The following is a 16,694-nucleotide window of genomic DNA, read 5'->3' as shown; positions in this document are numbered from 1 at the left end:
GTGAAGATGAGTCATTTCACTGTCATAACACAAAAGGGAGGGGAAACCAGAGTGAACAAGGCAGCAAATTCATTCAGCAGCAATTTGCACTCCATAACCCTCTGGTGATGAGGCTTTTAGGCCAGAGGAGCTCTGCTACTTAAGCAGACAAGGCAGCACATTAAGCTGTTGCTTAGAGATATTGGAATATATTGCACAGAGCCTGCTCCTGGTGAGATCCCTGAAGGGCTCCCAGCTGTTTCCCCAAGGATGCATTACAGCCCTGTTGCAGTGCTGTTGTTTGTAAAAATTCCAAGCAGGTCAAGCAATGACAGAAAGGGTGGCTTTTCACAAGTGACAGTTCAGATGGCATTAAAAAAGTCAAAGTGACAACTCATCTCACTTGGACATAGCAGACACCAAGGGCTCTTAGCAGCTGTGTTACAGCCAGCTTAAGAACAACTAAATAATGTATATTCCTGCTAGGAATGCCGATGGATCACAGCACTGCAGGACACCCTCATCTGCCAGCAGCACAGGAAGGACAGGGATCCAGGGAAGAGCTGATTCCTACCTGCCGACTCACACTACCTTTGGGCAAAAAACATCCTTTTATTTTGGTTTTGCTCTCATCCTTTCAAACTAGTATTCCTCCTCATGTCTTAATCTTCAGCTGTGCTGAAGAACCTCCTTGCACACGCTCTGTGCACATCTGATAAAGGCAACCAGCAGGAAACAGAGCCCTGTTGACATCTCTGTGGTCAAGAGAACTCCAAAAGGAAGCGATTAGCTGTACCCCAGAGTACTGCAGCACCAGGTCCCATCCCATCCAAGGCTTTTTCCTCACAGGTCCCACAGGCAAATTACACAAAAGCTGTCACTCACGTGGGCTGATGGAAGAACTCTGAGATAGAGAAGCAGAAAAGCTCCAAGTCCAGAGGACTAATAGACCCACAGATTCACACAGCACACTCCTGCTTCCAGAGTTAAGGAGGATGAGGCAGCAGCATCTCTGGCACAGTCAGAGCCATGGGACAGTTCTTCTCCACTCCTTGTGGCAGCACTGACACAAGGGAAGCCCCAGCCACTGCCCCGAGCCCCTCACACCCCACAAAGGTGATGAGCAGTACTGAAAAAGGGGAGAGTCCACTTCTAGAAACTTCCCTCTTCCAAAGGGCTCTGCTTTCAACAGACTGAGCTGGCTCAGGGCAGCAAACCAACCAAAGTACACACTCACTTCCAGCCCTGGAGAAAAGCAGGAGTAAATGCTGGAGAATAAAAGCATCCTGGAATGGAAGCAGATTTTAATTTCTCTCTGGAGAAAGGCTGCTTGAAGCCAGACCAACAGGGAGTGGGAGACAAAATTAGGGTGTTTACAGCAGCATTCCCTCTGCACTCTAAATTCTCACAGACATGTATTAATTGCAGCAAGACTGGCACCGTGTCCTTGCTCTCACTCAAGAGTACTCTAGCATAGCTCTCTTAATTAACACATCTGACAGCACAGCTCCTGCTGTGAGCCAGACAACCTCTTGCAATGCCACTCCCTGCCCTTGATGGCTGGTGGCACCTCTGGGTGGCCCCAGACAGCACCACGGGGCTGGGGAAGGTGTGGTAGAAGAGCCAGGGTCTCCAGCAAGTGCTGGGAATGAGGGCTAACCCATTGCAGGAGCCTCCCAACCTCTTTCCTGGCTTGCAGGGAGCAAACAGCTTCAGCCAGCCACCCCCCAGCTCCCAGGGCTACAGCTTTTATTCCCCATCACAGCTGGTCTGAGGAAATTGCTAACACGGCGTTTGTGTCGATTGCTCCCCTGCAGAGACAGGCAGTTATTGATATGTACTTTCCCTGACAAAAACAGGCCCTTTATGGACTTGTTACTCCCATTTTCCTTCAATCACTTCCTGTACCCCTTTGCCTTCACCGCAGCTCTCTGGCAGGCAGGATGTGTCACCAGTCCCTGGATCCACGACAATTATCACCGTTCAAAAGCAATTTCTTTGTCCACAATTCACCAATTTACCGATGGAGGCATTTGCCCTGCACTCACCCCTCACCACCAGCAGCTCTTGCCTGGCTCCCTGAGGTGTCCCACAAGGTGAGCACTATCACCTGCCTAAGCCAGCCTGGCTCAATGAGGCTGGGGAGGTTTTGGGGGAAAGCAGGAGGACTTCCCAGCTTGTGGGTGAATGTTATCCTACAAGCAGCCTGACCAGGCACACTTACCTTGCCAGAAGCAATTACAGCCCGTTTGACATAATCAGGTTTGGACATTTCTCAGGCTAGCAGGTCATGTTGTGGTAGGACAAGGGGGAATGGCTTTAAACAGAAGGAGGGGGGATTTAAATTACATATAAGAAAGAAGTTTTTTCACAATGAGGATGGTGAGGCACTACCACAGGTTACACAGAGCGGTGGTAGAGGCCCCATCCCTGGGAGCATTCGAGGTCAGGTGGGATGGTTCAGTTCTGAGCAATCTGATCTGGCTGACGATGTCCCTGCTCATTGCAGGAGGGTTGGACTGGATGACCTTTAAAGGTCCCTTCCAACCCAAACTACTCCTTGATTCTATTATTAACCTGCAATGCTTTTGAAAGCCTGAACGCTTCATATAAATAAATCACCTTAATAACCAGTGACTGCAAGACAGCCAGCCGAGAACATTTTGTTTTGGTAAACAGATTATTGATTGTATATCTGTGTCCTTGAGATGAACTTGACTCCTTGACAGCAGCCGGAGCCCAACAAAACAGGTTCTCCATAACTCCAAAATGGTGGATGGCCTTTGTCTGGAGCCAGCAGCACATCAGCTTTATGAAGGCAATAAAGCACCACTGATTTAGCATTGGCAGGGATTTCCCCCTCCCTGAAACTCTGCCTTTTCTCTGTTTGCACAGCTGACCCAAGCTGCACAGTGTGAACATGGGCTTCAAGAGGCAAAGTCCATCTCCATGGCACGGATTTGCCAGGAATAAAGTCTTTGTCCCTTTTGCACTGTGCTGATGATGGAGCTGTTGGCACAAAAGTAGGCCCAAGCAGGGAAAACACAGCTCGTGCCCTTTGTAGCAGCATCTCCAAACCAGTGCTTGATTTCCAGGGCTTTATGCCACTGCAACATTTATAATCAAGTGATGCCCAGCCAGAGAAGATAAGAAGAATGAAACATTCTCTCAGCCTTCTCTCCAAGCACTCCCCATCACACCAATATACATGGATCCATTTTCCCTGTGCAGAGCCTTTGGGCCTGGTTGGGCCCAGAGACACACAGAGGAAATATTTTCTCTGTTGGTAGAACAGTTCCTACTGCAAAGCAATTTCCTACATGAGTTTAGATCTGTTGGCAATTGCTCTCCCCACAGCAAAAAAGTTTTATTGGAGAACCAGGCAAGGAGCTCCAAAAGCAGGTGCCAGTAATTTGTTTGGGGCATATAAGCAAAAGCCCCTCTACCACACCAGGCAATGAGTTTTAATTAGTCTCCATCTCATCTCTGACAGGTTGTTTTAATCAAGCACATCCTAAGCAAGTCACGGAGAGCATGTTCACTACGGATAATGAGGAGTAAGGCACAAGGCAGAGGGTAAAGCACAAGGGAGCATCAGCAGCACCACAGCTCCTGCAGCCCCCTCAGCTCCCAGCCCCTAAAACACACAGCATCCAGACACACAACCCCTGGCCATGGCAGCATGGTGCCAATTCCAAGATAATGTAGTTGGGGAAGAGAAAGAACAGCTTTTAAGCTATCCCAGAGACCAGAGATATACTTTATGCTGAAAAAATAGAAAGCCTCAAAGAATTGTGGATGAAAAATACTTTAAAACCCTTTTGTCCCAGGGAATAGTTACAGATCAGCAAGTGTAACATCACATTCTCCTGAATTTTTCTGCCTTCCTGTATGTTTTTCTCTGAAAAAGGACAACAGCAATTCCTGGAAAACACATTCCCCCTGCAGACCTAACAACTCCATATAAACCACACCAGCTTTCCCAAAACAGGTAAGAAGAAAGCTCCAGGGGTGTTTCATCTGAAGAAGTATCATCCATATCATTCCTATGCAATATAATTGGACAATAAAATTCCTGTTTCATTTTCCTTAAGCCCAATGTCTGGTTTGATTTTGGCCAAGGTACAGAAAATATCTTGAAGAGTTGTACATTGGGCATTAAGAAAAATTCCCATCTGCTGAAAAGTCAGTTATAGCCATGGCCTTGAGAATTGCAATGAAATGTTTTACTCCCACCCAGCTACTGGTGCACAATAATCTTGCCAGAAGAATATAAAAACATCCAAAGAAGAGGAGCAAAGTCGAACGCAGTTCTTGGCTACTGGCTCAGATCTGTGAGCTGGCCCTCCTGGTTAAATGCACTCAGCCAGGCATGGCAGTGATGGATACCTGTGTTTTCCCTTGCCTTGTCTTGAAAGAAAGGTCAGGCAACATTTAAAAGACTAAAGGAGACTCAAAAGACTCTTGATTTCCTTTTTCTTTTTTTTCTTCAGGGACATGCTGGTAAAGTGATCTTACATTGCTGCTCTATAACCTGGGGTGCATTTCTGACAAGCTTCATGGTACTCCTGCACCTCCTGATGCACATCTGAAGGATTTCATTGAATTCCCAAAGCCGGATCAGAGACCCAGCTGGAGAAACCCAGCCAAACTCCCCCAGAGCAGCCGAAAACAGCACAGACCTGGAGAGGAGAGGTACTCTATTTGTTTATTTTGCACATTGTAATGTTGCTCACCCTCCTCCTACTCCCTTTGTTAAAACCAGCCACTGTTCCCTATTCAAGCAGTTTAACCCCCTGCTTCCCACCGTTTCATGCATCCCTCACTCAGCCAGTCCTGGGTGCTGCCTGTCCCTCAACATCTCCCTCATTCCTGAAGGAAACATCCACCGTATTGACTATTTTAATAATCCTGCAGAGAGAAAACCTTTTGTTTCCCCCCTTCCCTGATCTGAGCAAGTGCTAATTGGTCAGACACACAACGCGCACACAGAGAAGCATCGTGTTGATCTGATTGCAAATCCCGGTACGTCAGCAACCCAGAGACCCTCCTCCAACTCGGATTAGAGGGAAGAGGCTCAGCAGTGCAAGCAGCAGGTGCTGGAGGAGGCAGCGGAGCCGCTTCCCAGGTAAGGGACACTTCAGCCCTCCGTCCCCAGCGCCGGCAGTCCCACTCACTTTATTGCTGTGCGACAACAAAAGGCAAGAGAAATGAGGCACTTCTCTTTGCAGAGCCTGAGACTGGTTGCCAAACCTTTGGTCTTCACGGTGGGGGTAGGGGTCAGCTGTTTGCTCATTCCCTGTGGAGGAATTCTTGGAAGTATGGGTCAGGCAATAGTGCTGGATGTGGTAACTACTTCAGATGGGATGATTCTTGCTGTGTTTCTAAAGTGGATTTGCTTTCAGGGTACTTTTCTCCCTCTTCCCTGATTAATCCTGAACTTCTGAGATTTACAGGTTTGTCTGTCTGTGCCAAATTTGGGGTGCTGCCAGTTGTTTGTACTGGGGATGGTTTTCAGAGTGAGTAAGTTCATAGCCCACCCTTGCTTAAAGGTGTACTTTGATTGCAGGGTAATCCCCTTTCACTGTTAATTTCAGAAATACTCCCTGAACTATTTTTCCCCCTCCTTCTTTTGCTAGGGGACCCTGGGAGTGGGGAGTAACAGTGTCAGAAACTTCTTCATTGTTTGTGAAATCCCAGTCCATGAAGAGCCTGAACTCCGACACAAAGGCAGGCGCTAATTAACCACTGGAACGCTTCTGCTCCTGCACGGCAAGCGAGCACTGTGCCAGAGAAACAGCAGCCATCCCTCAGGTCCTCCAAGGGCTGTGAACAGCCAGCCAGGCACAAAATTCCCCTTTCTGCCTCCTTGTTCCTGCCAGCCCAGAAGAACTCTCACTGCAGACAGCTGAACAGGAGCCGCTCAACTCCCCCAGCAAAGAAAAGCCAAAGCTCACCAAAATGCTCTTGGAAAGAAGAGTTCCTTGACTTATTTTAGAAAGTCATTATTCTCTTGTTTTCTTGGTTCATGGAGCCTTATGTCTTCCAATCATTTTTTTCTCCCCTCATCACTTCAAAATCAAAGAGGTAAGTTAAGTGGTCCATGAAGATTCACAGCTCCCCTTTGAAAATAAGCTGCATCTAATGAGGTAACAGCTGCTTCTCACAGGAGGGGGAAAAATCCCCAACCAAACAAAAAATCTTTCACTCCTGGGCTAGAGAAGCTTTCAGTGGTATCTGAGGGTGGTCTGTGATCAATAGGCATGGGAAACATCTCCTTTTGGGATGATCTGAACAGCTCCTGCAGCAATGCAGGCAACAGCTGCTACCCGGAAAACAGCATGAGGGTCAACTTCACCCTCCAAGAGCAGGCAGCCGATTTCTACGTTGTCCTGCCTGTGATCTACTCTGTGATCTGTGCTGTGGGACTCACAGGCAACACTGCTGTCATCTATGTGATCCTCAAGGCCCCCAAGATGAAGACTGTGACCAACATGTTCATCCTGAACCTCGCTATCGCTGATGACTTGTTCACCCTCGTCTTGCCCATCAATATTGCAGAGCATCTCCTCCGCTACTGGCCCTTCGGAGAAATCCTCTGCAAGGTCATCTTGTCCATAGACCACTACAATATCTTCTCCAGCATTTATTTCCTGACAGTGATGAGCATAGACAGGTACCTGGTGGTACTGGCTACAGTCAGGTCCAAGAGGATGCCCCACCGCACGTACCGAGCGGCCAGGATTGTCAGCCTGTGCATCTGGATCCTGGTCACCATCATAGTCCTCCCTTTCATCATCTTTGCCAATGTCTACACTGACGACCTGGAGATCAAGAGTTGTGGTCTCAGTTTCCCCAAGCCTGAGAGGTTTTGGTTCAAAGCCAGCAGGATCTACACCCTCATCCTTGGCTTTGCCATTCCAGTATCCACCATCTGCATCCTCTACACCATGATGCTCTACAAGCTGAGGAACATGCACTTGAACTCCAATGCCAGAGCCCTGGACAAAGCCAAGAGGAAAGTCACCATTATGGTCTTCATAGTCCTGGCTGTGTTCCTCTTCTGTTGGACCCCCTTCCACCTGGCCACCATCGTGGCTTTGACCACTGACTTACCCCAAACCTCCATGGTCATTGGGATATCCTACTTCATCACCAGCCTAAGCTATGCCAATTCATGCTTGAATCCTTTCTTGTACGCTTTCCTGGATGACAGTTTTCGGAAAAGTTTCCGGAAGTTGCTGGAATGCAGAACTTCTTGAACAGGGGGCTGGGGCTGGCAGGTCTCTGCCCTTCTGGGGCTTTTCAGGGGCAACTTTGCAGACTGGAGGAGTGGCCAATGAATGCACAATGTCCTTTCTTTCGTTTACATGTAATGTGTCGTCTGTTTGTAAGCCTCAGCAGCAGCAGGGTTTGTCCTGCCCACTTGCAACTCTTGTATTTCCTCTCTTTTCTCCTACCAACTTCTCAGAGTTGCATTTCTAGAACCTGATTTTTAATTGCACCTTCTGAATTATTAAGGACAGAACATTTCCTTTTCAGGGGTGTACTTCTGCCACAGAGTGGTCCTTTATTGCCATCTGCTGTACAGCACGGTCAGGCTGGAGACCAATTTCCAGACGAGTGCAAAGCTCAGTTCTTTATCACTGCGTTATTAGGGAGGATTGTTTAATGGAGCAGAGCTAATGGGCACTTCCAGTGAAACATCAGTAAAACAGAGGATGAGTATTTGGAAGAGAAAAGACACTATTTTCAATGTTCATGTATGTTCCTGTGTGTTATGGCTTTCTTTTGATTTTGAAGGATGTCCATCTTCCACCCCACCACAAATTTCCTCTTTTTTGACATGTTAAATTTAGACCAAAAGGAGGATTTGAGTCTCAAAAATAGTGCTAAACAATACACCATACAAATACTATAATAACTGTGAGAATTTGTGATAGAAATTATTTTGAACTAGTTGTTCCTGTTAAGTGTCAAATACATATTTATTTAAGAATGAGTAATGAAATAAACCTCATGGGGGAAAAAAAAGAGACTGATCCTTCTTTTACAAGAGAAAATTTATGCTACTTGTGCCGTATCTTTGCTATGTATATTGCATTTTGCCCATTATAAAATAAAACACAGTAGGTTTGTAACAAAATTAAGATGTTTTGTAAGCCATAAGAAAAACTCCAGTGAGCACTGCAGATATAAAGTTTCTTCTTTCACAGATAAATAGCCAAAATACTTGAACAAAACCAGGACTTGACTGGGAGAGTCTGGAGATCAGAAACTCCATATCGAAAGCTTGGAAAACTCATTCTCACACCCTTTAGCCCTGTGAAGTTTGTATGATACTGGTTTTAGGAAGACTGTCTTAGCTAAAATATTTCTTTTAAGCTTTCCCCCGACCCCAGGTACCAAGCTTGGCTCTTACCTGTCCAAATTCCCCCAGGAAAGTGCAGGACAGGTAACACAAAAGGAAAGGAGATTGCAGTTCTCAGCTAAATGGGCTCTCAGAGCAATGGGTGGGTGTGGGTGGAGACCCCAGGTGAGACTGCTCGGGGCAGTTCAGTGCCCTGAGCACCCCTACACCAAAACTGACAACCCTCAATACCTCGGGAGGGCAATTTCATTTACAGAACACTAAAAACAGATGTGTGGATACAAGATCGCTCTGTTGCCTTCTCCATATTAAAGGTGCTAACTGTGGGAGAACAGTGAAGGAGAACACATTCTTCCAGGCAAAACTTCTCCAGGAATTTTGCTTTAGCATGGTTGCCACCTGCTGGCAATGGGCTTCCCAGGTGGAAAAACCTCTCAGAGTGAGAAAACTGACCCAAATTATGTCACCTCTCACACAAGCTGGCCAATCAGCTGAAACATCGCTGTTCATTGGCACTGGGGCTCTAGGAAAGGCAGTATATTTTATTAAGTAGAAAAAGTAAGTACTTCTTTTTTTTTTTTTTTTTTTTTTTTTTTTTTGCATGGAGAGGAGCTTTTCAGTGTGAGTTACCCACTTCAGACACGACAGTGATATTGCTGGAGCTTTTTCTGTTAAATCACAAGACATGACAGTCACAGAATCACAGCATGGCTCAAGCAGGGTCAGATTTCCCAGCACCGTGTCCACTTGGGTTTGAATGTCTCCAAGGATGGAGATGCCACAGGTACTGCGGACAATCCTGTACTTCACCACTCTAACAATGAATTTCCTTCCTATGATTTCATGGAATTTTCCATGTTTCAGTTCGTGTCTCCTGTTACTGGACATCACTGAGGAGAGTCTGGTTCCCTCCTCTCTGAACTCCCTTACTGACCCTTCCCTTCCTGAGCACGAGCAGCCCCGTCTCAGCATCTCCTTATGGCAGCATCCTGCTGCATCCACGATTTTCTCTATGTCAAACACCTGACACGAGTCTTGGCCCCTCGCGTGGGTGCCAGGCTCCAAGGGCAGAAGGATTTGCATCGGCCGAGGTCTCCTCCCGTGCCCAGGAGAGGCTCCAGGTGGCCGGTGCGGAGCCGTGCGGTTCAGCCCGGCGGCACTAAGCGGCACTCGCTGCTTTCAGCTCAGCATCGCTGCATCTCCCGCAGCCTCTTCAGCCTCACACACAGCCTGGCACCCTGCTCCTGCGGGCAGCCAGCAAATTCGGGCTTCCCGTGCCTGGGCAGACCCTCGGAGCACAGCGGCAGAAGCCGGGCTGCTTCGGCTTCTTCTGGGAGAGCAGAAAACACCAAGGAGACGCTTGCCCACTCCCAGCACAGGATCCCCCCCAGGGGAAGCCCCACACGCCAGCCCGTTGCTTTGAATGTCCTCCCACTGCTGGGGCTGGCTTGTCACACCAGCCCACATCAGCTGCATCTTGAAGACTGGAAGCGGGGAAATAAACCCCATTAACGATTCACTGAATAAATCCCCTCCCAAAGCAAGCATCCCGTGTGAGGTCTGCAGGGTGGCGGGAGGCTGAATTAGCAACCCCCAGGGTTCCCTCCTCCTCCTAACCCCTTCCCAGCCATGCACTGAGCAGGGAAGTCAGCTCAGCCTGAAAGCCGGGGAGATTTCCTTCTGGGACAGGGTGTGCTGTGTCAATGGGTGCAAAGGTGCGGTGCAGCCACGCAGCTCCCCGCACACGGCAGGAGCTGAAGCCTTTCTGCTGCTCCTGCCCACTGCAGCAGCAAGTTCCTGCTCCGGGGAGGAATCGCCTTCCTTTTCTCACACCCATGAGGACGCAGCCCTGGAGGGCTCTGCTGCATCATCCCCGGGAGCCATTTCCTGCCCTGGAACAGGAATTAGGGCTCATATTCCCACTGCAGGCTTTCAACGCAGGCATCTGAGCTAAGGCGGGGGATCAGAAGCCGTTGTTGCTTTTTGAGTCTTCGTGCTGCAGCAATTTTGGCTGTTTGGATCAATTGTCCTCATCCGAGCTGTGCTGCAGTTTGTTCTCTCGGGAAGCTCTAATCCCCTGGGTTTAGACAGTCTCACACTGCCTCCCTAAGGCTGGTCACGATTTTTGGGTGAGAAAAGAAATAATACCCCACTGAGAGTTGAAGGCCTGGCTCTCAGAAGCGTGTTGATGTGAGAAAAATATGAAAATAAAAATTAAACGTGGATAAGCAAAAACTTGGACTGTAAAAGATGAGAAGCAGAAGGGTATCCAGAAGATAGTGTTCAAATCAAGCCAAGAAAGAGATTTTGTCCCTTCTCTGTACAACCTGACAAGTGTAGCACTCACCTTGTTTCCTTGGGACTGCTGGGAGCCCCTGGCTGCTGATGAGCCACCAATGGTCCCACCATAAACCCAAGGAAATGGTGACCCTCTGGGTTTACTGCCAATTCTGGGAGAAACAAGCCCACTTTGGTGCCTTCAGAGGGTCTCAGCACATCAAGGTTTGACATTCCCACCTGCTGCTGGAGGGAAGGGGACTTCCCAGGCTGGATTCCCTCTCACAGTGAGTCAGGAGGTCACCTGAGGATCCTCTGTGGGCTGTGGGACATGGCCCTGGCAGCTCCCTGTCCATGCCCAGGGCAGAGTGTGGGTCTTGTCCCATCCACACCACCACTGCAGCTGAGGTTGTGCCTGGAGGCAGGTTTGGGGTGATAAACTCTTATTCTATGGTAGGTCTGAGGCCTCCAGAGGAGCTCCAGGCTTGTCATCATGGAGTGACAGGATGAGAGGAAACAGCCTCAAGTTGTGCCAGGGGAGGTTTGATTCGATATTAGGAAATTTTTTCACCAAAAGGGTGGTCAAGCCCTGGAAAAGGTTTCCCAGGGCAGTGGTGGAGTCACCATCCCTGGAAGTGTTAAAAAAACCTGTGTGTGTGGCATTTCATTTGGTTTAGTGGTGAACGTGGTGGTGTGGCTGAGCTGATAGTTGGACTCATTGACCTTCTCTAAACTTAATGATTCTATGATTCCATGATATCAGGCATCCTTAAAAAAAATCTTTCCAAAGAAACACCAGTTGAAAAGCCACAAGCCACATTTCCCTCCCTCCGCCTCCTTTTGACTGGAAGCGAGGAAGAGGAGTTAATTTAAAGGCAAAGGCCAAGAATAGTGACTGTAAATAGTGCGAGTCCTTGTTGGCATTTGTGTTTGATAAGTGAAGATGCAGAGAGAAGGATCAAAGCTGCCTGAATGGCTTTTAATTACAGGCCTTGATTGTTCTATTTTCTCTCAGAAAAATACTGCAATTATCTAACAAAGCTCTTCAAGTGGAATTAGACACTAGCCCCAAGCTTCAAGGGCTGTTCAGTGGCTATTTTCTCTTTAAAAAAGAAAGTAAATTTGATGTGTAGATAAAAACCAGGCACTCATTGCCTACAGCCAAGTCTGGTGCTTCCTGGGTAAACAGAGGATGGGAAGCTTTCCCCATGAGGAAGTGAACAGCCTGGGGTGCACCAAAGGCTGGTGTCGCTCTGCTAAAGCCCCCCACCACAATGTTCCCTGGCTGGGTGGGGTGGGGGCTCTGGGTGCTGCCATCAGCATCCCATGTGGGAAGGGGGAGTTCCCTTTGGGGGTAAAATAAGCTATAATTTGGCAGCCAGACCTTTGTCCTCATTTTCAGTTTTCCTGAGATGTTTTCTTTCCCTGGCTTTCACCAGGACTTCTGCACATCTCCACCACCTCCCCTTGCTCCAATGCTTCTCCTGCAGCTCATGCCAGAAATGTGAGACACCTTGGGAGTTTCTAAGGTCCAAATCATCCCCTGTACAAGACTCAATAAACCAGCTGAATAAGGAAATCAGAGAAATAAGGATTCTGTTTCATAAACTTAACCCTCAAATGAGATCAGAGACTGGTAATTAACAAAGTCAGATTTCAACGCAATGAAAAATCTCCCCTGAGACCCAGCCTGCTGCTGCTCAGCATTGATGGAAATCCTACGGATGTAATTAAATTTCCTTTATCCCTGTGATGGATTCAGGGGGATCCTTCATGAAGGAGCTGAGCTCCTTCATCCATGCTGGCCAGGAGCTGGGATGTGAAGCTGCTGGCCACCATTTCATGATGGATGGGGCAGGCCAGAGCCACCAGCTCACAGAACCACAGAATCACAGAATCAATCACAGAATGGTTTGGGTTGGAAGGAACCTTAAAGATCATCCAGTTTCATCCCCCTGCCATGGGCAGGGACACCTTCCACTCGCCAGGATACTCAGAGCCCCATCCAGCCTGGTCTTGAGCTCATCCCCCACAGTTCCTGGGGGATAGCCCCAGGCAGAAGGGCTCAGTGGCATCGCTGACACTCACCAGAATATGAAGCCATTTTCCAGCCAAGCCCATGCAAATTAAACCCCGGTGCAGATGCCAAAGCAAACCACAGTGAGAGCCCTGGTTGGCTTTCCATTGCCACCTGCCAGTCACCTCTGGAACTCAGGAACAAGGGTAAACACCAGCACCAGGGGCTGGGCTCATTTTCTGCCCCTTTATGCTGGGTTCCTGGAGGCAGCATAATTCTGATTATCTCCAGGAATTTTAATGTCATGAAGGTTGGATAGATGACATTTAAGGTCCCTTCCAGAACAATCCATCCTGTGATTCTGTGATTTCCTCTGTGGTTAAACAAAGGAAGAGCAGTGAAAGGCTGAGATGAGGGAAACTCCAAAATATGTGAGCAAATGACCTGTGCATGTGAAGAAGTTGCTATTAATGACTAACATTGAGCAAACATTAAATAGCCAAATCGCAATATGGGGTTTGTTTCACACAGAGGAAATCAACCTGAAAAGCCATTAATCTTAATTTCATGTTGACTACAGAGCTTCTGTTTTTATTCCTCGTCACTGAATGAAATCAGCATGACATGAGCTGTTCTTGGAGCATCCACTGCACTTGCCAGGCTGGAAACACACAGAGAAACTGATGTTTATTGAATGGACAGAGCCAGCTCAGGCTCTGCCTGGGCTCCTCTCTGTGGCCAGGAAAACAGAGATCTAATGCAGCCAAAACCAGTCTGCGGGAAGATGCTGATTCTTTCAATGGTTTCCTTGGAAAAATCAAGTTTCCTGCTTGGTTTCTTGAAGGATCATTCTTCATTTCATTACAGTGAAAATGTGCTGTTTGGCAGTGCTGGTGCTGCTCCAGCCTTTCCTGCCTGGCTTCAGGCCCAGAGGGGAGGGAAGCAGCGATGTCTCCCTGACCACTGCTGGCAGCAGGAGACTCCATCAGCACTGGAATTACATCCTCTCTCAGAAATAACAGAGTGGAGGAAAAACCCCCTTTGCTGCAAGAGTGGGCTGGTTGAACAGGATATGATTTCCTCTCAGAGGCCCTTCCAGCAGTTCAGCCACAGGAAGACCAAATTCCTGAGAATCCTGCTTATGCCAAGGGGCTGGAACTAGATGATCTTTGGGGTCCCTTCCAATCCAAACCATTCTAGGACTGTGAGATTCTGTGAATCTGAACGTGGGAGATGTACTGTGGGGTGAAGGTGATCTCAGCTGGGGTAGGATATTATTGTGCACTTTCTAACCCAAGGATAGTTTAGGGGTTGCTGAAGCACAGAACTTGAGATGGGAGAAGGGGCTGTCTGTGTGCCCCAGCACTGTGGAGAGCTGGCATCACTCCTTCCCTGCAGCCAGACGGGATCTCTGCACTGAGGGAGAGAGAGCAAAGTCAGTTTTCATGGTTCAGCAGCATCATTGTTGCCAAGATACAAAACCATGTTGCTCTATTTATTGATTATTTCATTCTGTCATGCAATCTATCCAGGCTTCAGAGTGCTGAAAGCAGGAACAAAGGGAGTTTGTGAGCCACGGGCCTCTTTGATTTAACAGCACTCAGTCTAATAGCAATCCCTTTGCTTGGAAAAATTCTAAAACTGTCCTTTCAAAAGGAGCTGTGACCTTGGTACTTCTGCTGCCACATTTTGAGCAAGGGTGTCATGAATCCTCAGTCTAAATAGGCAACAGGGCAAGTGCACGCAGCCACTCAGGCTGCAAAAGAGGCAGGCAGCAGCTCAGACATGACAAGAAGGGGTCCAAAAAACCCTGTACCAAACATCCATCAGCATCACACAGCGCATGCTCTACTTTCTTATGGTCCATCTCTGTTCCTCACGCAGCACCAGGACTTTGGCTTATGGGCTACTCTTCCCACATTCCATTTCACAGAACCACAGAATCATAGATTGGTTTGGGTGGGACAGAATCTCAAAGGATGTTTCATTCCAACCCCCTGCCATGGGCAGGGACATCTTACACTAGACCAGGTTTTTTCAGCCTGGCCTTGAACATTTCCAGGGATGGGGGCAGCCAAAGCTTCTCTGAGCAACCTGTACCAGGGCCTCACCACCCTCACAGGGAAGAATTTCTTCCCACTATCCAATGTAACCTCACCTCTGGCAGGTTGAAGCTGTTCCCTCTTGTCCTGTCACTCCAGACCTTTGTCCAAAGCCCCTCTCCAGCCCTCTGGAGCCCCTTTAGGCACTGGAAGGGGCTCTGAGGTCTCCCCAGAGCCTTCTCCAGGCTGAACACCCCCTGCTCTCTCAGCGGGTCTCTGTAGCTGAGATGCTCCAGCCCTTTTTGTGATCTCTGTGGCCTCCTCTGGATTTACTCCAACAGGTTCTCTTTGTCCCCTTCTCTCCCTTCTTCAGCCTCCCCACCTCACAAACAGTTCTCACCATGGAGGTGGGACAGCTTTCCCTCCTACATCTGTTGCTGCTGGATTCTACCCTCCATCCCTCCCAGCTCAGCTCCGTGGTTCTCCTCAGCAAAGGAGAAGGCTGGTGGGTAAGATCTGATCCTTCAGACTGCCCTGGGCAGGAGCTGGGGAGTGAAGATCAGGGGTGGGAATAACCAGCTGATTCTGCAAAGGGACAGCAATGAGATCTGCTACCACAGAGATCCACAGGGCAAACACGGCGTGAAGGCACGAATGCACAATCAGGGCTGCAGCCTCTGATGCGTCCGAAGGAGATTCTCCTGTTGAAGGAAGGAGAAATTTGCTTTTGCTAAATGCCCACAAAAATAGCTGAGGGGAAGCACAGCAAAATGGGTGGGAAAGCAAGCTGGAGTTTTTCTGGCAGAGCCTACTTTGCTGCCAGTCTGAGTCTCTCTTCTGAGCAGATATCAAAGGCTACACCCACACCAGCTGCTGCTGGAGATCCTTTTCATTTAAAAAAAGGAGCTCTAACTATGGAGAGTAGCCACCTTCCCTATAAGGTATTGCAGGGTGAGAGGCATCCCTCCCTGGACACACATTGTTGTACTCTGCAATGATATTCCAGAGTACCCAGAGAGAGATTGGAGCCCAGTGACAGCTCTTTAAATACTTAACAGACCTCCCAGGAGAAAAAAAAAAAAAAAGGAAAAGATAATTTAAAAAAAAAAAAGAAAGAGAAATTTAGAGTCTAATTTCTCATGAAAAACTTGGGAAAACAGACATGGCAACAGCTCAGCCTCAGGTAGAGCCTTCACCAGGGCAAGTCTCGTGCTTTGGAGCAGGGGCACCACAAGGGCCCAACACAGCTTTGTTCTTTCTGCAGTCGGGCTTTCTCCCACCTGCTGAAGTTGTCTCCAGCCTGGGGGCCAGAGGCACTTGGAGCAGGGGAAAAGCTTTGTGACTGCTATGGCTGTGGGCTTGGGGAGAGGGATTTCAGCAGAAAACTCACCCAAAACAAATGAGACCTGTCTGACCTGCAGCTCAGTAAAGGGTAACCCAGCATGTCCCCAGCTCAGCTCTTCCCACGGCATAAAACCATAAACCACAGAACATCCAGAGCTGGAAGGGACCCACAGGGATCAGAGGTGAGCTCCTGGCCTTGCAGAGAATAACACCAAGAACCCCACCATGTGCCTGAGGGTGTTGTCCATCCAAACCTCAAAGAAAGTGTAAATGCTGCTCCTTATTTTTGCTGTTAGAATTTGTAATTGATGGTGAGTGTTGTTGGCTGAGGGAGAGGAAGGGAGATCTGGTTCTTGCAAAGCCAGATCTCTGCCCAGATTTACCAAGAGTCAAGGAGCTGCTTGGGGGAGAGCTCAGTCCCCTGCTCATCCATTCCTCAGCTTTTTCCAGCACTTGAGTTCAGCCAACAGCAGCAGAGAGAATATTTGCTATGTTAATAAATCCCATAATACTGAATAAAGCACTTTGGTTTATGGTTTTGCTGTAAGAACTCACCCCTGGATACTTATAATTAACTGAACTAGAAGAAAAATAAAAGATTTCCTTTTTTTTTTTTTTCTCACCAATTTACTTTTTTTAAGAAGAAAATCACCACTGCTAATAA

At 48.2% G+C, this 16,694-nt stretch overlaps 1 protein-coding gene across 1 annotated transcript; it reads left to right on the top strand.

Annotated features, from left to right (window-relative positions):
• The first annotated feature begins 6,037 nt into the window (after positions 1 to 6,037).
• NPBWR2 (neuropeptides B and W receptor 2) lies at positions 6,038 to 8,024 on the top strand. The gene has a single exon (XM_053958650.1). The coding sequence runs from the start codon at positions 6,243 to 6,245 to the stop codon at positions 7,239 to 7,241; it is 999 nt and encodes a 332-aa protein (XP_053814625.1). The 5' UTR covers positions 6,038 to 6,242; the 3' UTR covers positions 7,242 to 8,024.
• Positions 8,025 to 16,694: the final 8,670 nt, after the last annotated feature.

Source organism: Vidua chalybeata, chromosome 17 (assembly GCF_026979565.1).
Source record: "Vidua chalybeata isolate OUT-0048 chromosome 17, bVidCha1 merged haplotype, whole genome shotgun sequence".
Classification (NCBI taxonomy): Eukaryota; Metazoa; Chordata; class Aves; order Passeriformes; family Viduidae; genus Vidua; species Vidua chalybeata.
Note: the sequence above shows the minus strand (reverse complement) of the source record. Positions and strands in the feature narration are given on the sequence as shown.

What these genes read in the sequence shown, in the direction of transcription:
- NPBWR2 (XM_053958650.1), top strand. Translation starts at nt 6,243, where the DNA reads ATGGGAAACATCTCCTTTTGGGATGATCTGAACAGCTCCTGCAGCAAT.